This window comes from Alosa sapidissima, chromosome 21, assembly GCF_018492685.1.
Source record: "Alosa sapidissima isolate fAloSap1 chromosome 21, fAloSap1.pri, whole genome shotgun sequence".
NCBI classification, from domain to species: Eukaryota; Metazoa; Chordata; class Actinopteri; order Clupeiformes; family Clupeidae; genus Alosa; species Alosa sapidissima.
Genome location: NC_055977.1, coordinates 2,781,003 through 2,806,002, shown reverse-complemented (window position 1 = coordinate 2,806,002; position 25,000 = coordinate 2,781,003). Strand labels below are relative to the sequence as shown.

General features: G+C 47.5%; 1 protein-coding gene across 3 annotated transcripts in view; it reads right to left on the bottom strand.

Moving 5' to 3' along the window:
* Positions 1–25,000, bottom strand: part of scin (scinderin) — a 62,452-nt gene that overhangs the window by 28,765 nt on the left and 8,687 nt on the right. Inside the window, exons 9-16 of one of the 3 annotated variants that reach the window (XM_042075618.1) lie at positions 22,467–22,588; positions 21,920–22,010; positions 20,769–20,939; positions 17,320–17,500; positions 16,700–16,821; positions 16,488–16,565; positions 14,645–14,705; positions 12,990–13,284 (exon numbers count right to left, since the gene is read on the bottom strand). The exons of the other annotated variants lie outside the window; for them this stretch is intronic. Of the exons in view, the coding sequence (XP_041931552.1) occupies positions 13,097–13,284; positions 14,645–14,705; positions 16,488–16,565; positions 16,700–16,821; positions 17,320–17,500; positions 20,769–20,939; positions 21,920–22,010; positions 22,467–22,588 (1,014 nt within the window). The 3' untranslated portion in view covers positions 12,990–13,096. Of the gene's footprint in view, positions 1–12,989; positions 13,285–14,644; positions 14,706–16,487; positions 16,566–16,699; positions 16,822–17,319; positions 17,501–20,768; positions 20,940–21,919; positions 22,011–22,466; positions 22,589–25,000 lie in introns of those variants that run through there. 3 annotated transcript variants of the gene reach the window in all.

Sequence of the window (25,000 nt, the reverse complement as noted above, 5' to 3'; positions counted from 1 at the left end):
ATGTAAAGCACATTGAATGACCTCTGTGTATGAAATACGCTATATAAATAAACTTGACATGACTACTAAAGTCCCTTTCCAAGATTCGGGCACTCCACTCCACATTGGTGATTAGCATATGAGGATTGGGCATGACACTACTCTTCCTGTCACACACACACACACACACACACACACACACACACACACACTCTTCTCCAGAGAGCCAGAATACAGTGAGCGCAGTACAGAGTACGGGGGCAACTTGTCCCAGCTGACCTCTGTGACCTCTGTGGCCCTGCTGGACAGGGCTCTCCTCACACACATGTTTTCCGAACACACACCCCTGGACAGGTCGCTCAGCACAGACACGCAGCTGTGGAACCCTGGGAATTAAGATTACCACAGCAACGCAATCCATCACAATGCATGGGCGTGCAATCAGAATGCTGATGGCATCTACGCCGCTTTGGTTTGGCCGCTGAGATCAAACCGTTCAGCACGAGCCTCCAGGTGAGGGTGTATCTGGATCTGAGCCATATATCACATGTGCCGACCCGTGTGTGTGCGTGTGTGTGTGTGTGTGTGGGGGGGGGTCATGACATAACACCTCTCTCCGAGTATTCCAGCGATGGCAGCAGCTATGAGGAGTATTTCTCTACATTTACACAGGCACACCCGCACACACGCACACCCGCACGCACACACACACACACCCGCACACACACACACACACACACACACACACACACACACACACGCGCGCGCACGCACGCACACACACACAAATGAACAGAAAAACAAGACATGTTCATTCCTGAGGCAGATTCATTCATCTAGGGTGAGGTGTGGTGCAGGTTAATAATGGGCTGATATCTCACTAGGGTGTGGTGAGGTGTGGTGCCAGGCAGCTAAAGTGCTACACTCTGGGGGCATGAACATGGGGCAGCTACACTCTGGGGGCATGAACATGGGGCAGCTGCACTCTGGGGGCATGAACATGGGGCAGCTGCACTCTGGGGGCATGAACATGGGGCAGCTACAGTGCTACACTCTGGGGGCATGAACATGGGGCAGCTACAGTGCTACACTCTGGGGGCATGAACATGGGGCAGCTACAGTGCTGCACTCTGGGGGCATGAACATGGGGCAGCTACAGTGCTGCACTCTGGGGGCATGAACATGGGGCAGCTACAGTGCTACACTCTGGGGGCATGAACATGGGGCAGCTACACTCTGGGGGCATGAACATGATCTACAGTGCTGCACTCTGGGGGCATGAACATGGGGCAGCTACAGCGCTACACTCTGGGGGCATGAACATGGGGCAGCTACAGTGCTACACTCTGGGGGCATGAACATGGGGCAGCTACAGTGCTGCACTCTGGGGGCATGAACATGGGGCAGCTACAGTGCTACACTCTGGGGGCATGAACATGGGGCAGCTACAGTGCTACACTCTGGGGGCATGAACATGGGGCAGCTACAGTGCTACACTCTGGGGGCATGAACATGGGGCAGCTACACTCTGGGGGCATGAACATGGGGCAGCTACACTCTGGGGGCATTAACATGGGGCAGCTACACTCTGGGGGCATGAACATGGGGCAGCTACACTCGTTTTCGTTTTTCTTTTTTTTCCCCCGTAGTGACTTTACTCGGTGACCTTGAGAAAGAGATCTATGTGAGAAATTGCCGGAATTCCCCTTTAAGGCTAGTTAGGTCATAGGTGAACATGCTCTGAGCATTTTGAAATTCCGGAGGGGTCGCACCTGATCACTTCTGTTATCCTTCTGGTATCCAATGTAGTCTTACAATGACAAAAGACAAAAAAAACAACATTAACCAAAAGACAAACAAAAGATGAAATAAAACAATAACAAAACAAAAGATCAAACAAAACAGTAACAAAAGACAAAACAATATGAAACTGTCAGACACCAAACAGGACGAGGACCACAATTGCGTCACGTTCAAAAGTTTATTTAAGGGTTGGGGGTTTCAGGGGTTCCGGGGGGGGTACAGGAGTTCCAAGAGTCTGCGTGTGTGTGTTCCCCCAGTAGCCGAACAGCGAAGGCAGGAGCTGGATGATCCGGGAAGTCCTGGGGGAAACACACACACAACAGCAATTGAAACGAAGCAGCAGTACAGTCAAGGACTAGGCGGTATTCGTAGAAGAGGGACGGAAGGCAGGTCAAGATTACCGGGGCTGGAGAACACAGAAGTAGTCGAGCGGGTCCGGGATCACAGGCAAAGAGTCAGAGGCGTTTTCAATAAACAGGCAGGTAACTGGTGCTGGTTGCAGACGATCTGACAAGTGTGGACTGAAAAGCAAGGCTTTATATAGAGGGCATGATGAGTGGTGAATGCAGTGCAGCTGGTAGGTAACGAGGGTGAGGCAGAGCAGAGCAGGAACAGGTGGAGGTCATCAGACTTCAATCAGCACGTGTACCAGGCAGAGAGAGAGCTCATGACAGAACCCCCCCCCTAAGGGACGGCCCCAGAAGTCCCCAAGAGTGACACCACGTCGGGAGGGCGGAGGGGAGCCGGTGGAGGGCTAGAATTCCTCCGAGCGGTCCGAGTGAACATCCTCATCCTCGGAGGGAGCTGGAGGGTCGTGGACAGAAGACGGGACAGGTACCGAGACAGGGTCAGGGTCAGGCACATGACAGGAAGCCGGGCGGGCAGGACGGTTAGGGACCCCTCTGGGGCGGCCCCTACGGATTGCAGGTTGATCAGGATGCAGACGGTGGAAGTCGGCGATGAGTGTCCGGTCCACAATCCGACTGGCTGGCACCCAGGTTCTCTCCTCAGGTCCATAGCCCTCCCAGTCGACGAGATACTGGAGGCCCCTACCTCGCCGTCTGGACCGAAGCAGGCGTCGAACGGTGTACACCAGCCCACCGTCAACGAGGCGAGGAGGAGGAGGAGGAAGCGGCACGGGGACCAGCGGGCTTTCATGCGTCGGCTTGACTTTCGAAACATGGAAAGTAGGGTGCACCCTCATGGAGGTTGGCAACTGGAGCCGGACTGCGGTTGGGCTGATGACCCTCTGGATAGGGAACGGGCCGAGGAATCGAGGTGCCAGTTTACGCGATTCCACCCGCAGTGGGAGATCCTTGGCTGACAGCCACACCTTCTGGCCAACACGGTAGGCGGGTGCCGGCGATCTTCGGCGGTTAGCCCCAGTGGCATAGCTGACAGCTGACTTGAGTAGCGTGGCACGAGCTTGTGACCAGGTACGACGGCAACGGCGGGCATAGGCGAGGGCAGACGGGCAGGACACATCTCCTTCCTGGCTGGGGAACAGGGGGGGCTGGTAGCCATACACACACTGGAAAGGTGACATACCAGTGGCAGAGCAGGTGAGGGAGTTGTGAGCATACTCTATCCACATCAGTTGTTGTGCCCAAGCCTGGGGTTTGCGAGAAACCATGCACCGCAGCGCCTTCTCCAGCTCCTGGTTTGCCCGCTCGGATTGACCATTGGACTGGGGGTGGAACCCAGAGGTGAGACTCACTGTGGCCCCTAGAAGACGGCAGAACTCCTTCCAGAATGTAGAGGTAAATTGCGGGCCTCGGTCAGAGACAACATCCCTGGGCAGCCCGTGTAGACGGAAGACATGATCAAGAACAGCCTGGGCAGTCTCTCTGGCAGATGGCAGTTTAGGGAGGGGAATGAAGTGTGCCATCTTGCTAAACCGGTCAACCACAGTGAGAATGACAGTCATCCCACCTGATGGTGGGAGGCCAGTTACAAAGTCCAAGGAGACGTGGGACCAGGGTCGTGTGGGCACAGGCAAGGGCTGGAGTAAACCAGCGGGGGGCCGAGTGGAGGACTTGTTCTGATTGCAGGTGGGGCAGGCACGGACGAATTCTCGGACATCCCTTCTCAAAGACGACCACCAAAAGCGCTGGGCAAGGAGATGGCAGGTGCGGGCGGAGCCCGGGTGGCAGGCAAGGCGGGAGTTGTGTCCCCACTGTATGACCCGGGACCTCAAATTATCTGGGACGAAGAGATGACCGTCTGGGCATGCACTGGGACTGGGATGGTCACGGAGGGCCTCTTGAATTTCCTCCTCAATATCCCAGGTCAGGGCAGCTACGACGCAGGGATCGGGCAGAATTGATGCAGGTTCCTGGGAAGGGGCGTCATCCTTATGAAACTGACGGGAGAGAGCGTCCGGCTTGGTGTTCCGAGAACCTGGGCGGTATGACAGGGTGAAGTTGAATCTGGTGAAAAACAAGGCCCAGCGGGACTGTCTGGGGTTAAGACGTTTGGCATTGCGGATGTATTCGAGGTTTTTGTGATCGGTCCAGACCAGGAACGGAACTGTGGACCCCTCCAGCCAGTGACGCCACTCCTCCAGGGCAAGCTTGACAGCCAACAGCTCACGGTTTCCAACATCATAATTGCGCTCTGCAGGTGAAAGCCGGCGAGAGAAAAATGCACAGGGGTGCAACTTGTTGTCCTCCTCTGCCCGTTGAGAGAGTATGGCCCCGACTCCCACGTCTGAGGCATCCACCTCGACAACGAACTGCCGGTCTGAATCCGGCATCTGGAGGATGGGGGCAGTGGTGAACCGGGCCTTGAGGGTATGAAAGGCTGTGTTGGCCTCTGGGGTCCAGGAAAAGGGGTGTTTGATGCTGGTCAGAGCTGTGAGGGGAGCGGCGACGGAGCTGTAGTTCCGGATGAATTTCCGGTAGAAATTGGCAAAACCGAGGAATTGCTGCAGCTTCTTCCTATTCCCCGGAACTGGCCAGGAGGTAACTGCCGAGACCTTTGCGGGGTCCATCTGGATATTGCCTTCAGCGACGATGTATCCCAGGAATGACACAGTCTGAGCATGGAACTCGCATTTCTCCGCCTTGACATAGAGAGAGTTCTCCAGGAGCCGTCGAAGAACCAGCTGGACATGACGGGTGTGTTCGGACAGAGTTCTGGAGAAAATTAAGATGTCGTCCAGGTACACGAAGACGAATTTATTCAGCATGTCCCGCAGCACATCATTCACCAGCGCCTGGAATACCGCTGGGGCGTTGGTGAGGCCAAATGGCATTACCAGGTACTCATAATGGCCGGTGTGGGTGTTGAATGCTGTCTTCCACTCGTCACCCTCCCTTACTCGCACTAGGTGGTAAGCATTTCTAAGGTCCAGTTTGGTGAAAATAGTGGATCCCTGGAGCAATTCAAAAGCAGAGGTGAGTAAAGGCAGAGGGTACCGGTTCTTCACTGTGACATCATTCAGACCTCGATAATCAATGCAGGGGCGAAGAGAACCATCTTTCTTTCCCACAAAGAAGAACCCGGCACCAGCAGGAGAGGAAGACGGGCGGATGAGTCCAGCTGCCAGGGAGTCCCTGATGTAATCCTCCATAGTTTTTCTTTCAGGAGGGGATAGTGAGTAGAGGTGACCTTTGGGTGGAGCAGTCCCAGGGAGGAGATCAATGGCACAGTCGTACGGACGGTGTGGGGGCAGGGATGTGGCTTTGGTCTTGTTGAACACCTCTCGGAGGCCATGGTAACATTCAGGGACATTAGAAATGTCGTGGGCAATGCTGGGGGGTACTGAGCCGGGGGGCAGCGAGGCAGCACGCAAACAGGTCAGGTGGCAGGCATCTCCCCACTCTTTCACAGTTCCGGAGGCCCAATCGAGGTGAGGATTGTGGAGACGGAGCCAAGGGTAGCCCAGGATTAGGGGTTGGCCTGGAGAGCTGAGCAGGTGGAAGCGGATGGTCTCTCGGTGGTTTCCTGACACCATCATTGAGATGGGGGCTGTGATGCTGGTAACTGTGCCAATTGCGTGACCGTCCAGGGCCCGGGCTGGAACAGGAGTGGACAAGCGATGGCTTTCCAAGCCCAGCTGACGAGCAAGTCCTGTGTCAATAATGTTTGCTTCTGCGCCAGAGTCCACCAGGGCTGCCAGGGTGTGGGTGGAATCAGACAGGTGAAGACAGACTTGGATGAGGGGTTTACGGCTGATGGAGGGCTGAATGTTCATTGAGCTCATCCGGATTCCTCCTACATCTGGTGAGCTCCGGCTTTTGCTGGACAGGTGGCGACTCGATGACCATCACCACCACAGTACAGGCACAAGTTGGAGGTGATGCGTCGCTGGCGCTCTGCAGGGGTTAGGGAGGTGCGGCCGATCTCCATCGGTTCAGACTGGTCCGGCTGGCTAGATGGTGTGGCAGGTGCGGACAGAAGGGCAGTTGGGACACTCCGTGTGCTGGTGGATGGACTCTGGCGCCCTCTCTCATGACGGCGGGCCTGGATCCTGCGGTCGATGCGGACAGCCAGAGCAATGGCTTCATCAAGAGTGGGGGGTTGATCATGGGAAACCAGCTCGTCCTTTATGTAGTCCGCCAGGCTGTGGAGGAAAGCATCCACCAATGCTTCCATGTTCCAGGAGCTCCGACTTGCCACGGTTCGAAAGTCGATGGAGTAATCCGCAACAGTCCTTCTGCCTTGGCGAATACTCATCAGGATCCGAGATGCCTCGGCTATTGTGGATTCCAAATCGAATACCTTGAGCATCTCCTCTGCGAATAGGTTGAAGGTTGCACATGCTGGGGTCTGGCGCTCGAACTCCGCCGTTCCCCAGAGTCGAGCTCGGCCCGTCAGGTGAGTGATCACGTAACCGACCCTCGCCCCTTCAGTGGCAAAAGTCCTGGGTTGCAGGGTAAACTGGACACGGCAGCTCGTCAGGAACGCCCGTACCTGGGTTGGGTCGCCGCTGAACCGCTCTGGATTGCCGATCCTGGGTTCTGGGGCTCCGGCAGCCACGGTAGCAGTGGACTGGGCAGGAGACTCGGGTGCTGGGCCGGTGAGCAGGCTGGCTGGGGCTGGGCCGGTGGGAGCAGGCAGAGGAGAAAGGTTGGTGAGAAGTTGAATGATCATTGCAAGTTGTTGCTGTTGCTGCTGGAACTGCTGACGCTGGCTCAAGCCGGCTTGAAGTAGGGAGGCAATGTCAGCAGTGTTGCGGTTTACCTCTCTCTCTGTCTCTTCCAGGCGTTGCATGGCGGTGGGTGGTTCTGGTTCGTCGGTTTCCATGCTGGTTCGACCGTGCGCTGGGTCCATGTTTGGTCAGATCGTACTGTCAGACACCAAACAGGACGAGGACCACAATTGCGTCACGTTCAAAAGTTTATTTAAGGGTTGGGGGTTTCAGGGGTTCCGGGGGGGGTACAGGAGTTCCAAGAGTCTGCGTGTGTGTGTTCCCCCAGTAGCCGAACAGCGAAGGCAGGAGCTGGATGATCCGGGAAGTCCTGGGGGAAACACACACACAACAGCAATTGAAACGAAGCAGCAGTACAGTCAAGGACTAGGCGGTATTCGTAGAAGAGGGACGGAAGGCAGGTCAAGATTACCGGGGCTGGAGAACACAGAAGTAGTCGAGCGGGTCCGGGATCACAGGCAAAGAGTCAGAGGCGTTTTCAATAAACAGGCAGGTAACTGGTGCTGGTTGCAGACGATCTGACAAGTGTGGACTGAAAAGCAAGGCTTTATATAGAGGGCATGATGAGTGGTGAATGCAGTGCAGCTGGTAGGTAACGAGGGTGAGGCAGAGCAGAGCAGGAACAGGTGGAGGTCATCAGACTTCAATCAGCACGTGTACCAGGCAGAGAGAGAGCTCATGACAGAAACACCATGATGAGCCAGGCGTTGGGTTGGGCTGGTCAGTCAGGCTGAGCCTGATCTTGTCTGGGCCTCTTCTGGTGGGGAAATCTGAATGAATAAAAGCGGCACTGACGTTTTGGATGATTTCACACATTTCTCAACCATATTATAAAGGGAAGTTTTTGGAGTTCCATTTCTGCATTTAAAGGCATTTTTAGATGTGTTTGTCTTTGTTTGACCTTTGCTACGTGACCTTTGCCTTGTCGGAGAGTGCAGCGCGGTTTGGATGAATGACCCGTTTCTCATCCATGCTGTCCTCTCTACACTTCAGTCCATTTACTCACAGCTTCTCTATTTACTCACACACACACACACACACACACACACACACAGGCACGCACACACACATATACACACACACACACACACACACACACAGGCACGCACACACACATATACACACACACACACGCACACGCACACACACACACACAGACACGCACACACACATATACACACACACACACACACAGGCACGCACACACACATATACACACACACACACATATACACACACACACACACACACGCACACACACACACACAGACACGCACACACACATATACACACACACACACACACACGCACACACACACACACACACGGCACGCATACACACACACGCACACACGCACACACACAAACACAGATGCACACACGCACACACACACATGCACGCATACACACAGACGCACACACACACACACACACAGACACGCACACACACATATACACACACACACACACACACGCACACACACACACACGGCACGCATACACACAGATGCACACACGCACACACACACATGCACGCATACACACAGACGCACACACACACACACACACAGATGCAAACACACACACACATACACACACACAGTGTCTTCAAGCCTTTCCACCACTGTGTATAATGCATTATCATGATACAGACAACCTATCAAATCCTCAGAAAAGACGGGTGGGGGGTAGGTGGGTTGTGTGTGTGAGAGAGATACAGAGAGAGAGGGAGACAGAGAGAGAGAGAGAGAGAGAGAGAAAGAGAAAGAGAGACAATGAGAGAGGAAGACAGGAGAGTGTGCTACCTTAAAAACATTAAAGGTCCAGTATGTAGGAAATAATGGAAAATAAACTGTAACCATTCCAAAAATTATCACCATATGTGAGTAAGGAAATACGATGAATTTAAGTAATGGCTTATTTGACAACATTACTCTAACCCGTAAAACCCCGTAAAACCCATGAAAAAAAAAAGAGTTACAGGGCGGAATCTCTTGGAATTTTCGTTTATGTTTTGAACGATTAATTCTAGAATAGCGTATTAATAATGGGCTAGCGTGTCCTCCTATGGACCTTTTTCACAGCAGCCATTTTTGACATGAAATATATGGTAGGCCCAGGTGTAACAAATGACATTAATTAAGGTTCTGATTCTGCTGCACATAAATTGAACAGTAATGTAATTAGTAACACCTGTGCTTGTCCTACTATTTAATGTCAAAATGGCTGCTGTGAAAAACGTGTATTTGGGTTGCCAAATTAGCAAAGGCCAACTGTCAACAGCTGTCAGTTGTAGTCATGAACGCCTATGAGAGGCAGGCAAATTTCCAAAATTAAAACAAGAAACAAATTAAGTGGACATCGGAGGAGCTTCCTGAGATGGGGACGTCTTCGTCAAACGAAGAATATCAAGTCTGACGCAGAGCTGACCATATCTCCACAACAGGTAGCCTAGGCTAAACTTCATCTGCATCGCTAACTTCAGCTAAATATGTTACGTTGGTTAGAGAGGTATTTTTTGTTTTCACTGTTTCCGTAATGTGTAGCTGGGTCATGGTTGGAGAAACGTTAAAGCTGCAGGTCAACTAACGTTAGCTAAGTCTTAATTACATCTGGCAACCCAGAAGAGGCTCGCGTCTGGTAGTCTTGAGAACGTTCACCAGTGTTTTGATTTTGGCCTGCAGAACGTTCGGTAACAATCCTACAAATCGCACCTTTAACATTACTGAACTTATGTTTGTCAGTCTGCTGTTAAACAACTCCATGAGGTGGTCATGGTTTCCGTGTGTGTTTGCGCTAATATTTTGTCTCCTGGGGGATTTTTAATGTTTGTCAACATCATTCACTGATAAGTCTTGATATAAAGTTCTGTAAATAGCAGTGATTAATTCACTCTTTTTCTTTCTTTGATTGACAGGGACCCCCAAATGGACAGTGAAATCTACCTGACTTCATGGAAGTAATTTATCACATGCTGATGCTGCTTTTAGAGTAGGCTATCCGTTCAAAAATAAAGTAAACTGTCAAATAAATAATTATGTCGAACTCTTTTATTTCATTGCATGGCTATTTGTTACCCATTTTCTCTCAATGCAACCCAAATACTGGGTTTGGAAAACCCAACAACTGGTAATTTTAACTAGCAGTTCTGTTGATATAACCCAGTGGTTTGGGTTGACTCTATACCCAATATACTGTGTGAATTTTACTCAACATTTATATAGTTATAACCCAGCACATTGTTACCTTCAGCGGCGCCGGAACGAGTTTGAAAGTGGGGGTGCAAAAAATATTCACGCACGTTTTCACGTGGGATATTACGATATAAGAGAGACTATTTTTAAAATTATTATTAGACTAACAAAAATTGTCATCATGTTAGGTGCTGTGTAGTGATTTCGGTGGTTTCATTCAAGCTGATTGGACTGCAAGTAGCGTCTTTTTACGCACAGAGTGATTTTAGTCTAGGCTACAAATTCTAAATGAATAATCTGCTAAAATAAACTGCGCCTGATATTGACAGACACAGACACACCAGCATAACCTGAATTTCCATTTAAGGAATAAAGGAGGTAGTCTATAGCCTACAATAATAATGATCACAATCTCCATTTTCTGTCCTGTGCACGCAGCCTTGTCAATGACTGTAAAGAAAAGATCTGCACGTAACCTACAGTACTTGCTACATTTTGAAGGTTAGCGTAAAAGGTTCCCCGGTAACCTGTCACTGTTTATCCCCCGTAAGAAAACGACACTAGAATTAGTTACCCAACTGTGCCTGTTCCCTTTGTGTTTGACTGTAATCATGTTATACATTAATTAGTGATTAAAAATGACCTTTCTGCGCTCCATATCTGTAACACGAACTGATCTGACCTGACTTGACCCGAGTTTACGTGTAAGCCTGTCTGTGCCTGTCAGCACTCATGATTCTACAACTTTTTACTGCATTGCCATGAACAAAGTAAAGGCAAAAAAGGTGATCTTTGTCGAACAAATTGGGATGCAATGTGAGCCTTGAATTGAATGCCATGCAGGAATTTGCTAGGATCTCAAAACCGGATTATGAACATTCTTTGCCATAGAGAAACACACAATAGCGTTGGATTATAAACATGCTTTGCCACAAAAACAGAGAAAAACGTGAGGTAAGTAGAGCTATATGAAGTTATTATTTTGCTGTCACTTCGTCTGTTTCATAACCCAGAAGGATGTACTTGGTATCAAATGATAGCTCTGTGTCTCCTCTTTCATCTGCATATCTATATATGACATGTCCGGGAGTAATTCAAACGAGAGTAATGGGTGTGCAGTTGGTTTTTGTACATGACGTTATTATTTTGCAGTCACTTCGTCTGTTTTCATAAGCCAGAAGGATCGACATACTTGGTAATGGATAGCCGTGTCTCCTCTTTCATCTGATATGCTTGCCATATCTATGCGTTCACGGTTTTCAAACGAGAGTAATGGGTGCGCAATTTGATTTAATTTCATGATTTTTTTTAATCTTCATACTTTAACGTACAGACAAGCGCGTGATCTCGTTGGAAAGCCCCACTTCTGCTCTGTCACGCAATAAAGGCTTCTCGCTGCTATGAACAGTTGCGGACCAATGTAACAGAGAAGAACGGGTGTGTTTTTTTGACGCACTTTGCGTCAATCGGCTTTGAAAGGGTTAAAACCTCACGTATCCCCTGGAGTGCCTTCACGTACCTCCATTTGGGAACCACTGCGCGAGGCCGTGTCGGTGTTGTGGTCATCAATTGCCCTTTTTTTCACCCCCTGCACCGGTGCCTCCGGCGCGCTGGGTTACCTTTACCCAGTCTATTGTGCCAGTTTAACTAATGTTGTGTTGATATAACCCAGCGTTTTGGGTTAGAATCATACCCAATCTGCTGGGTTTAATAATGTACCCAGACCATTGGGTTAGGATAACTCAATGTGGTGTTGGTCCAATAGTTAACCAGCAGCTGTGTTATATTTGGGTTATTTTCCTTTAAGATGGATACACTCCTTTGAGGCTATACATCACATTTTCCTGTTTCACCCCCCACCCTCAAACACACACACTCTCTCTCGTTAGCCGAGCGCTGTAGAGGAGACGTTTCCTTAGATGGGTTTATTCAGGCGTGTGTCCATGTCTGTCTTTAGAGCAGCAATGCAACTCTCACAACAACCACTTCCTGTTTCATCCCCAACCACACACACACACACACACACAGACATTTCTGTTTCTGTTGCAAATGTAGCGTGACTTCTTATTTCAGACAGAGCACCTGTAGAATAACATCACACTGTCTACACACACACACACACACACACACATACTCACCACAGCTCACTAATGGTGTAAAAAACACAGATGCAGAATCAGAACATTTCAGCATCAGCAATTACCCCAACTGCACACACACACACACACACACACACACACACACACACACACACACACACGCTCTAGCCCCTTTGAACGTGGGGTTTGAAACACAACTCACTTGAGATATGACTCAGGGACACAGGTCAGCAATACACGAAACCCATTTATAGATATTATTATAGATGTCATGTCATTTATAGATATGATTTTATTCATTTTCATCAGATATGAACTCCATGTATAGATATGATTTCATTTAATGAAGCAAGTGAAGATGCAGCATGTTACGTCAGCAGGTGGATACACAATACAATTTAATTCTGCTCTGGACAACAAAAAAAAATAAATATATATATATATTCATTTTCACATGCATCAGCAATACAGTAAAATCATAAAACAACCATTAAAACAACGGTTCAACTAGTCTGAGATGAACTGAAACTGATCAGCCTCTTTTAAAGAAGGCTCTGTGGTCCTGAGGCGCCCTGTGTACGTGTGCGTGTGCGTGTGTGTGTGCTTGCTTGTGCACTGTATGTGTGTGTGCTTGCTTGTGCACTGTATGTGTGTGTGTGTGTGTGTGTGTGTGTGTCTGCACACTGTGAGTGTGTGTGTGTGCTTGCTTGTGCACTGTATGCGTGTGTGTGTGTGCGCACACTGTATGTGTGAGTGTGTGTGCACTGTGTGTGTGTGTGTGTGTGCTTGCTTGCGCACTGTATGTGTGAGTGTGTGTGCACTGTGTGTGTGTGTGTATGCTTGCTTGCACACTGTATGCGTGTGCTCTATTTCATGTTAAGTGACCCCAGGGCCTGGGCGGCGTGATTGGTGGAGGCGTGGGCGGAGCCCCAGCGTGTGGCGTCCCATGCCAGGAACCAGCCCGTGAAGGTGGGCGGCTCGTGCCCCTGCTTGACCACCACCACCGACGTGCCCTTGTCCCGGCCCGATGGGTCCGACTCGATGTACGCCTTCGCTGTGGACAAACACAACACACACAACACAAACACACACAAACACACACATTGAGCCTTCACTGTGGACGAACACAACACACACACTCAGCATCCCCAGCAGCACACACACACACACACACACACACACACATTGAGCCTTTGCTTTGGACAAACACACACACACACATTGAGGCTCTGCGTGCACACAAAACACAAACACATACATACACATATTGAGCCTGTGCTGTACATGTTAAGAGTGTGTGTTAAGAGGTGTGTGATAAAGAGAGTACATGTTAAGAGTGTGTGTTAAAGAGTGTGTGTTAAGAGGTGTGTGATAAAGAGAGTACATGTTAAGAGTGTGTGTTGAAGAGAGAGTGTTGAAGAGAGTATGTTAAAGCAGCACTTATGAAGAATTGCTCTTGGGGGGCCCCCTACAGGTGAGAAGCGCAATTGTCTGTTACCACTGTACAGTAACCACTGCAAATGTGGGTCTCTGTAATAAACTATAAATATAACTTGGAGACGATATAGAAGGAATACATGGACGGCAGTCTGTTGAAAGAGAGTATGGTAACATGGAGACAAACAAAAATATAAAAGAATATGTTTTAAAGTCGACATTTTGTAGCACATTAAGCTACGGATTCAGCCCGATCCGACTAAATTTCCAATCGGATCGAGAGAGGTGGTGTACTCCGTTATGATAATCCAATCGATTGGAAAATGCGCCCATGTAAACATGTACTCCGACTGTTTCTTCATTCTGCGCAGGCGACTATGAGGTAATAATGCAGTGTGACGTAAACAAAGGAGTTTCCATGGCAGCAATAACACTAGGAGCTTCTAAATGATTAAATGCTTGTTCCATGTAAACGCAGATTAAACGGCAATCATGTAAACAGTTCAGTTGAAATATTTAATGAGATTCATTTCAATTAATTTGTGCTCAGTGCTCCGACCTGCTACTCCAACTTGCTTAGTCTGACTGACTATTATTGTGTCACATGCTCCAAATGTAAAGCACTTTGAGCTGCATTCTGTGTATGAAAGGTGCTATACAAATAAAGATTATTATTATTATTATTATTATTATTATTATTATTATTATTATTATTATTATAGTCTACATGTATATTGCAAGTGATGCAACCCGCTCAGAGTGTGGCTGAAGTGTCGCTCGCCCTATTAAGAGTTTATGTATTGGGTATGTTATTTTAAGATTTAAAAAAAAAAAAAAAAAAAAAAAAAAAAAAACTCTTTAGGGCTGCTTTAAGAGGTGTGTGTTAGGGGAGCATGTTGTGTGTTTCTCTGTTGAGGTTTGTTTGTTTTCTGGCTGAGGATGTTGACTAGGTTGTTCACCTGATTACAGTTGTTTACCTGATTTCAGTGATTCTGTCTTCTCCAGTTCATTAGCATCATTCCCAATCCATACAAACAGCTGCAACCACACAACACAATCACGTTATCAACACACAACACTTTTCTCACACACTCAAATCACTTCACAGGGAAGGGGGGACCTCACTAGGTTTGTGTTAGAGCCCAACGGATAAATCTTACCTATTTGCCGATCTATCAGTATCAGCCTTTATAATGGCCAATAATTATTTTCAGTAAAGAAAAGATAAATACTGATCCGTCTTCTAAATTTTCAGCATTGTCTTTCCAGCTCAACATTATGCCCAACAGTAAAATAATGTTAGGAATGGTAGAGTGGCGGAGGCTAACTTGGTTGTTGGTGTATTTGTGAAGCATAAACGCTATACAGAGTAACTTAACAACAGCACTATAATGTTCTCTTTCGACGGTCATTCTATACATTTTCTAACCATACTGACTGAAGCGAAAATAGTTAGACACAAAAATAACATTAGCTAATGACATTGTTTTTCTAAGGTGACCATTCGTCCAGATTTCAAGCCCTCTGTCTAAACCTAGGTAGAGTGTCCTTTTGGGCGTTTGTCCAACTTTTGGACAAGTGCTCGACAGCAAACAATGCTTGTAATTAGCGATGATACAAGTACTCCGCAGCAAATGAGGCTTATAAGTAGCGATGATAAAAAACATGCATTTGCACACAAGGGGCTTACAGATAGGAAGTGGCATGCGTTGCACTTGCTGCTAGGTTGTGCTGGGTTGAGTGAATGGCCCAAAGATTTGTGGTGTGCGATGGGCTCGGTGCAAATAGCTACGATTTACAGCATCATGTGGTCAAACCTGCGGAACCTGACCTGCGGAACACGCAAGAGCGGCAGAGCAGCAAAATGAAAACACAAGTCATAAGTATCACACGGTTTAATGTTGTGTCAACACACTTGTTTTAAGAGTGTACCCTACAACACACCTCGAATCGGGAGTCAGTGTGCTAGCAATCAAACTAAAAGCCCAGACTGCTAACTCTCTCAATAGCACGAATACTAAGGCGTTTGGAGAAAAGTTTACGCAACGTACATACTGCACAGCATCATATCCGCTGGCTACCATTACAGAACCTGTATAGATGCTCAGTGTGTGAATGTGTGTGTTTTGGTCTATAATTAGAAATCTTATTCTGGCCAATTTGTCATCACTTTTAGACACAACTTGTCCTCTTCAGAGTCTGGTTGATGGTCACCCTAGTTCCGCGATCAATGAAATCAATGGAAGGCTAATGCTAAAGGAAATCAATAGAAAACAATGGAAGGCTAATGCTAAAGGAAATCAATAGAAATCAATGGAAGGCTAATGCTAATTGAAATCAATAGAAATCAATGGAAGGCTAATGCTAACTGAAATGAATGGAAGTCAGTGGAAGGCTAATGCTAAATAAAATTAATGGAAGTCAATGGAAGTGTAATGTTAATACTAATGGTAATCCTAATTAAAATGAATTGTAGTCGGTGGAAGGGTAATGCTAATTGAAATGAATGGAAGTCAATGGAAGGCTAATGCTAAAGGAAATCATTGGAAATCAATGGAAGGCTAATGCTAATTGAAATGACTGGAAGTCAATGGAAGGCTAATGCTAATGGAAATGAATGGAAGTCAATGGAAGGCTAATGCTAGGTACTAATGCTAATTGGGCTTCTCCTTTTCATGACTGGCATACAACTCAGAACTCAAGTTACCCCACCACCCCTCTGAGTTACCCCTGGCTCCACCACCCCTCTGAGTTACCCCTGGCTCCACCACCCCTCTGAGTTACCCTGTACATTTGCACAGGTGCATTGTGGGTAAGTACCTGATCCCAGACGTCCAACAGCATCACATCGTCCTCCGCCAGGTCATCCTGTGACCACTCATCTGGCACTTCCTCAATCTGTTGCCATGGAAACAGATCAGTTGACAGATCAGGTGGGTTGACAGTAATGGTGTCTGTGTGTGTGTGTGTGTGTGTGTGTGTGTGTGTGTGTGTATATATGTGTGTGTGTGTGTGCGCGAGCTGATACTTACCACAAACTTGCCACTTTTGTTGGAGCAGGCGAAAAGACGAGGCGGGTGGGTGAGCGTCTGACTCTCAAGCCGGTCGGACGTCTGGTACTCCTCCTTACCCCCCAGGGCAGACCAGAACTCCCCTACACACACACACACACTGTATTTATATGTAGAAATCACACACCAGAACTCAACCATGACACACTAACACAACCATGACACACACACACACACACATCTGTCTCCTGTCCTTCTGTGATGTGTGTGAGGCTGGAGCAGTGCAGCAGCTGGCTGAGGTACACACACACACACACACACACACACACCTGTCTTGTGTCCTTCTGTGATGTGTGTGAGGCTGGAGCAGTGCATCAGCTGGCTGAGGTACACACACACACACACCTGTCTCCTGTCCTTCTGTGATGTGTGAGGCTGGAGCAGTGCAGCAGCTGGCTAAGGTACACACACACACACACACACCTGTCTCGTGTCCTTCTGTGATGTGTGAGGCTGGAGCAGTGCAGAAGCTGGCTAAGGTACACACACACACACCTGTCTCGTGTCCTTCTGTGATGTGTGTGAGGCTGGAGCAGTGCAGCAGCTGGCTGAGGTACACACACACACACACACACACACACCTGTCTCGTGTCCTTCTGTGATGTGTGTGAGGCTGGAGCAGTGCAGCAGCTGGCTGAGGTAGGTGGCTCCGTCCTCCTCCTCCTGTGTGGCCCCTCGGCCCCTCCACAGCACCCCCTGCCCCCCCTTCACCTGCAGCAGGTACGCGTCGTTGGAGTTCAGGCTGCCCGCGCGCGCCTCCACCTGCACAACACACACAAAACAGTGGGAGCTTTCACAGCTTTTGCTCGAGAGACGAGGAGGAGAACACCTGTTGGGCTTTACCAACTAAAATGCATTGCAACAGAAGTTTCCAAACTGTTTTTGGCCACTTAAGAGTAGTTGCAACTCGCTCAAAACGTGCAAAGTATTTATCTACATCCTTTTCCAGAAACGGCGGCACTAGTTTGATATTACGAGACACATCAAACGATGCATCAAGCGTTGTTAGTGTAACACTCCCACTAAGCAGACTATTAAAACCAGGTATTGTAGCCCACTATCAGGCCCAAGCAATTCGTAACCACAGGGAGGCACTTAATGGGATGTAGCAGCTACCAGGCAGGTATGTCTAAGGTTACGCTCTCGCAAAGGGTGTCAAAAGAGGCCTGGGGTAGCCTATGGAAATGGCTACTTTGGAATGTTGGATTATTAAACCTCCCTTGCAATAAGACATATTAACAGAGTATGAGCCCCCACTTTGAGTCACACCTCAAAGAATTCTCTAAATACTGAAGGGCAAACATTAAATAATTACCATTAGCTTATTAACTGAATTGCAGATTACACCTGTAAAAATGGTATATCATGGTATCACACAAAAACACCACCTTAATAGCTTTACCTGTAAACGCTAGCATACTACTGTAAAACTAAATGTGCACAGTCATGAGGAAAACCCACAGACAGAGGTTATATTAAATGCCAAGGATGGCATTTATTTGACAAAACACGTAAATACCGGTCAAGGTAATCCCACATACCCATGACATAAAAATAAAAGAAAAATAACACCCGGGTGTGAAACACATTCACAGACAGTCTGGGATGGTGGACAGTAAGCCAGGTAGCGCCAGTAGAAGGAAAGGCTAGCACTAGCCTACCCAAATCGTTGCTTTCTCAAACACAAACACCTCCAACAGAGGCACCGGTCTGAACGCTGTCCCTCCCCGTCGTCTTCCCATCAACCCGGTTTACTTTACTGAAGTCAGGTTCACATTCAAGTTCCTCCTTCGCGATGGTGGGCGATCAGTGTAAAACGTTAGCTAGCGGAGAATCTGAACGTTCATACAGTAGCTAACGTTAGCTGCTAAACTTAACTCCCAAGTAAAATAAAACCCTATCCTCTTTAAAAAGAGGAATATGTCCAAAAACACTTCAAAGTAACTTCATAGAAAATCGGAGACCTACAGTATATATATACACAATATTTACACTTTCATTACTATCCAAATCCTTTCTACATATCTAAACTAATTAGCACCTTCTTAAATCACGTCTCCTCAGAACTGCAGGCTCTAACGTCTCCCTAAGGTCTCTAGCTCGTGACCCCATCAACAAGATATCAGTCGTCAAAATAAGTCCCTATTGAATCATTTGTGACAATGTTAATGCATCATAGACAGCATATCAAAGGGAATCCCTGGTAAGTATTACACAGCACATAGAAATAAACCACTGGTAATATCTATTCTTAATGTATATATTATATCTTAACACTGTATTAACTGTAACACTGCAAGTAAACCCACGGGGGTGCTACGTTAAAATTTCATAACCCTCACTTTTTGCGGCTAACTGCAATCTGGCCATTTCAAGCTGAGAGGCCAGCTCTTGCTCTCTTGCTTGCAACTGCAATTGCTCCCGGTGAAAAGTCCTGGGCTGCTCAGGAGGATCTTTCGCTTTTACACAGGGATGGATTACTGCCCAGGCCCAAGGGGTCAGGGGGCCCTGAAGCCCAAGCCTTTGCATGGAATCATTGCCTCAATATCAACAAATCAGGATGTAGGCTATGAATCTGATTGAATTTAGTATTGGCCATCCCCAAAATGCACCAGAATACAGGAAATCACAGCAAACAAATTAAAAAAATTCTGGGGGAGGAGTCCCCCCTCCCACATATTTGACAATTAGTGGGGGGCCCTTAATACATCTGGGCCCAGGGGCCCAAAAGTTCATAATTCGCCCATGCTTTTACAGGACTTTCTGGTTTGGGAAGAATTCCCTTCTCGACTAAGCGTGAAGTCAGAGCAGATATTACTGTGGACTTCTTGCACTTTTTCTCTGACGAGAGCTCAACTTCAACTTTCCATCAAAAGGACTCATCAGGATTTGCAATAAATTCCTCGACAGTCGCCATTGTAGCAAAACCAAATTAGTCCCAACTTCAAAAGGAAACTAGTTGAGTTTCCAAATCAAACTTTGCACCCAAAAGAAACAGTTGTCAAAACACAGGAGTTACCAAAGCAGTACTTCAAACTGCAACAAAGTTGCTATATGCAATTGAAACTTAATTTTACCTAAGTGGTCAGCAGCGAGAACAAAGACCACGAACAAAGTGCGCTGTTAACAAGATATGCAACCACAAACACTCAAAAGGTTTAGGAAGGGCACGTCTAACAAAAGCTATAACCTGCAAAGAGGTTCAGTGAATTTAACGAAATGTTAACACGAAAAAACTTCAACAGCAAAGTGTTACAAAAGCAACACGAAAACTCAAAGAAGCTTTTAGCCTCACTCAAATTTGCAAAACCAAAAATGCTAAATGGAACAAAAGTGCACCAAACTGAGTCAGTGGAATCCCAACCTCCCTAAACTGAATCTCTCGACCTGGCTGTCTTCTGGCCGTACTGAGCTCAGGCCCACTTTGGACCCCCTCCTCAGATATTGCCCGAAAAAAAACAGTGACGCAGCTTCCCAAGAAAATTCCACCGAATCAGTGCAATGTACCTACCTTACTGTTCCGCACACTTGCAAAAATCAACGCCAATTCACAAAAAACGATTTCCAAGATACTCGTGACAGGAAAGCCAATCAGGAGTATCCCGGATGAGCCCCCAAATGTATGTTACGGACCTCAAAGAAAAACATAAACTTAGAGACACACCAGAGGTAAGGCTCAAAATAGGGATTTATTAAATCATCAACAATATCCAAAAGCGTAAGACAAAAGCATTGTGGTTCTCAGAGAATGCTCCTCTGCATGTGCTCTCCCCTGGACTGCAGAGGTACGGGTCTTATAGAAGCATGCCAGGGTTAATTGGAGCAGGCCAGGTGTATCGCATCACAGGTTAATTAATCAGGCACCAGGGTGAAGGCAGAGACACAGAACAAGACAAAACACAAAATAGCCAGCAGGGTGTGCCAAAAATTACCCCCAAAGTAAATCGAGAAATTTAGGGTTCGTAACAGTGTGTACATGTGTGTGCATATGTGTGTCCATATGTGTGTGTGTGTGTGCGTGTAGTCTTACCTCAGCGATGCGCGTGATGGTGGCCAGGTTGCGGCGCACCTGGAAGAGGCGTGTGGGGGGAGGGGCAGTCTGACCCCCCTTACGGGACGTACCACTCCGATACACCACCAGGGGTCTGTCCTTAAAGAGACTCAACAGGTGAGCCGGCTCTTTTCCCTGAGTGACCCTAACCTGTGTGTGTGTGTGTGTGTGTGTGTATGTGTGTGTGTGTATGAGTGTGTGTGTGTGTGTGTGTGTGTGTGTGTGTGTGTGTGTGTGTGTGTGTGTGTCAGAGTGAGTGAGTGAAAGAGAGAGTGATAAAGAGATAGTGAGTGTGTGAGGATCATGACATAACAGAGACAAAAACACACACACACACACACACACACACACGTAAATAGTGCATATTATTTGGACACTGAGGTAGATATTCACATACATACTACCAGTTGATTAAAATCGGGGTTCTAACGTTTGCAATACTTTGAGCCACCACAAGAGGGCAGTACAGTTCTATCCAGGGCAGGCTAAAGCAGCAGGTTACATAGAGTAAAGGAGGAGCACTAAGCACTCTGTGTAGTCCACTATGGTGCTGCTGTGTGTTGGGCTTCAGTGTGTGTGCATATGTTTGGGGTTCAGTGTGTGTGCATATGTTTGTCTGTATGTGTGTGTGTGTGTGTGTGTGTGTGTGTGTGTGTATGTATGTGTGTTAAGTGTGTGTGAGTGTGTGTACCCAGATAGCAAGAGGCTGGCGGACCACTGTGGGTCCATTGGGGGCATAGCTGGTGGTCCGCTGGCATTTTGCTCATCGGTTCTCTGGCGGTCCGCTGGCGGATTGCAGACAAATTGCCCAATATTTTGCCTCTATTGGTCTAAAATCTTTTTCATTTGTTCAGATATACTCCAAATATCATTTTATTAACTTTTCTTAATATTCATGACAAGTTCAATTTAAAGAGATGGTGGTCCAACGGCGGACCACAAGTGGCATAACACCAGCGGTCCGCTATCTGGCAATCTGATTTTGCTATCTGGGTATGTCTGTATGTATATAAGTGTGTGTATGTGTATGCGTGTGTGCGTGTGTGTATGTCTGTATGTGTATGTGTGTGCGTGTGTGTATGTCTGCGTGTGTGTGTGTGTGTGTGTGTGTGTGTGTGTGTGTTGCTTGCCTGCACAGGGCGGCCCCCCAGTGACCGGTCGAGATCCATAGTGAAGATGGCGGAAGCTGTGAGCTTCTCACGAGTACTGCTAGAACCCTGCCTACACACACACACACACACACATGCAGGCATGCACACACACACACACACACACACAGGCATGCACACACACACACGCACACACATGCAGGCATGCACACACACACACACACACACACACGCAGGCATGCACACACACACACACACACACACACACAAACACACACACACACACACATATACACACACTGTTTTTAATCAGGCAGCAGTTTTTAGATTACATTATGTGCTTACATAATTGCAAAAGCTTCATTATGTTTGAAGATTCCAAACTGTATCTCACCAGGTGAGCTTCATCATGTTTGAAGATTCCAAACTGTATCTCACCAGGTGAGCTTCATCATATTTGAATGTCCAAACTGTATCTCACCAGGTGAGCTTCATCATATTTGAATGTCCAAACTGTATCTCACCAGGTGAGCTTCATCATATTTGAAGATTCCAAACTGTATCTCACCAGGTGTAGATGATCTGCCCCCTCTTGTAGGTGTAGAGGATGATGTAGCAGTCTCCCCCGTAGAACTGCCCGTACTCCTTTGGGTCGATAGCCACTCGACCACTACTCTCTACTCTCCAGATCTGACAACACAACACACACATTCAGGATGGATCTGAGACACACACACACACACACACACACACACACTCACTCCTCTCCACCCTCCAGATCTGACAACACAACACACACATTCAGGATGGATCTGAGACACACGCACACACACACGCACACACACACACTCACTCCTCTCCACCCTCCAGATCTGACAACACAACACACACATTCAGGATGGATCTGAGACGCACACACACACACACACACACACACACACACTCACGCTCACTACTCTCTACTCTCCAGATCTGACAACACAACACACACATTCAGGATGGATCTGAGACCCTCACACACACACGCACACACACACACTCACTCCTCTCCACCCTCCAGATCTGATAACACAACCCACAAACTCAGGAAGGATCTGAGACACACGCACACACACACGCACACACACACACTCACTCCTCTCCACCCTCCAGATCTGACAACACAACACACACATTCAGGATGGATCTGAGACGCACACACACACACACACACACACACACTCACGCTCACTACTCTCTACTCTCCAGATCTGACAACACAACACACACATTCAGGATGGATCTGAGACCCTCACACACGCACACACACACACTCACTCCTCTCCACCCTCCAGATCTGATAACACAACCCACAAACTCAGGAAGGATCTGACACACACACACACACAATGTTCTCCATCCTCCAGATCTGACAACACAATACACACTCAGGAAGGACCCGACACACACATACACACTAGAGCCCGACCGATAAATCGGTGTGCTGGTATTATCGGCCGATATAGGTATTTGCCAGTCTATCGGTATCAACATTTATAATGGCCGATATTAGGTATTTGCCGATCTCTCGGTATCAACGTTTATAATGGCCGATATTAGGCATTTGCCAATCTATCTGTATCAACATTTATAATGGCCGATATTAGGTATTTGCCGATCTCTCGGTATCAACGTTTATAATGGCCGATATTAGGCATTTGCCAATCTATCGGTATCAACATTTATAATGGCCGATATTAGGTATTTGTCGATCTATCAGTGTCAACGTTTATAATGGCCGATATTAGGTATTTGCTAATCTATCGGTGTCAACGTTTATAATGGCCGATATTCGGTATTTGTCGATCTATCGGTGTAAACGTTTATAACGGCCGATATTAGGTATTTGCCGATCTATCAGTGTCAACGTTTATAATGGCCGATAATTATTTTTAAATTACCGGTAAGTAAAAAAAAGCCTAATACTGATTCTTCATCTACATTTCCAGTATTGTCTTTCCAGCTTAACATTATGTCAACATAACCTGACAATAGCCAGATGAATGTCGTTCCGCTTAGCTCCGCCTAGCTTCACTCACATCCATCTGGGACCTCTTCCATTGAGAGTGATTTCTGCAACCGACTTTATGGTTCAGCCAATCAGGACGCAGGGCGGGAGTTTCATAGATGTGACGTAGCGTAGAAGCGACTGTGAGACTGTTATCAGCGTCACAGGTTGGCTTCGATGTGAGTGGTTGAAGTAGCACGTCAATAGATGACGGACAAGTGGCTTATTCAATCATATGCAAGCAGTTTTTGATTAGGCACAGCCTTCTGAAGCAACACTTCAATGGATCGGTTCCAGATGGATGAGTGGAGCTAGGCGGAGCGAAATTCATCTGGCTATTGTCAGGTTAATGTCAACAGTTAACAGTAAAATAATGTTGAATGATGGAGGCTAACTTGTTTGATTGTAGGCCTATAAGCAGAAATTGGGGGTGTCCTCATTTTGGAAAATGTGTCCTCACTTTTAGACACAAAATGTCCTCCTTTTCAGAGTCTGGTCGGTGGTCACCCTATTTCTGCGATCAGTGAAGTCAATGGAAGGCTAATGCTAATTTAAATAAATGGAATGGAAGGCTAATGCTAATAGATCAACTGGTCTTTTCAATGTAGTTCGTCACAGAACCGCTGGTGTCAAGCTCTACTCTCTAGCTGGGTGCCAGTCACAGGTTTGAGCCGGTGTGGCTGCTGCAGCTCTGCTGGGTGTCAGTTGCAGGTTTGAGGCTGTGGCTGCTGCAGCCTGTTAGCCTGGGAGCTAACACGCAAATCAACACGCTGCTGCAGCCTGTTAGCCTGGGAGCTAAAACGCAAATCAACACGCTGCTGCAGCCTGTTAGCCTGGGAGCTAAAACGCAAATCAACACGCTGCTGCAGCCTGTTAGCCTGGGAGCTAAAACGCAAATCAACACGCAACGGAACCGTTCCACAGACGCCACACAGGGAACATGCTCAAGCTATAAGCCATTTGCGAGTATGGACATTATCTGACAATATCTTGCAATTTTGCTTTCCAATCACACAAAGTATCACACTTAATGCTGTTACAGTGTGTAAAAAACA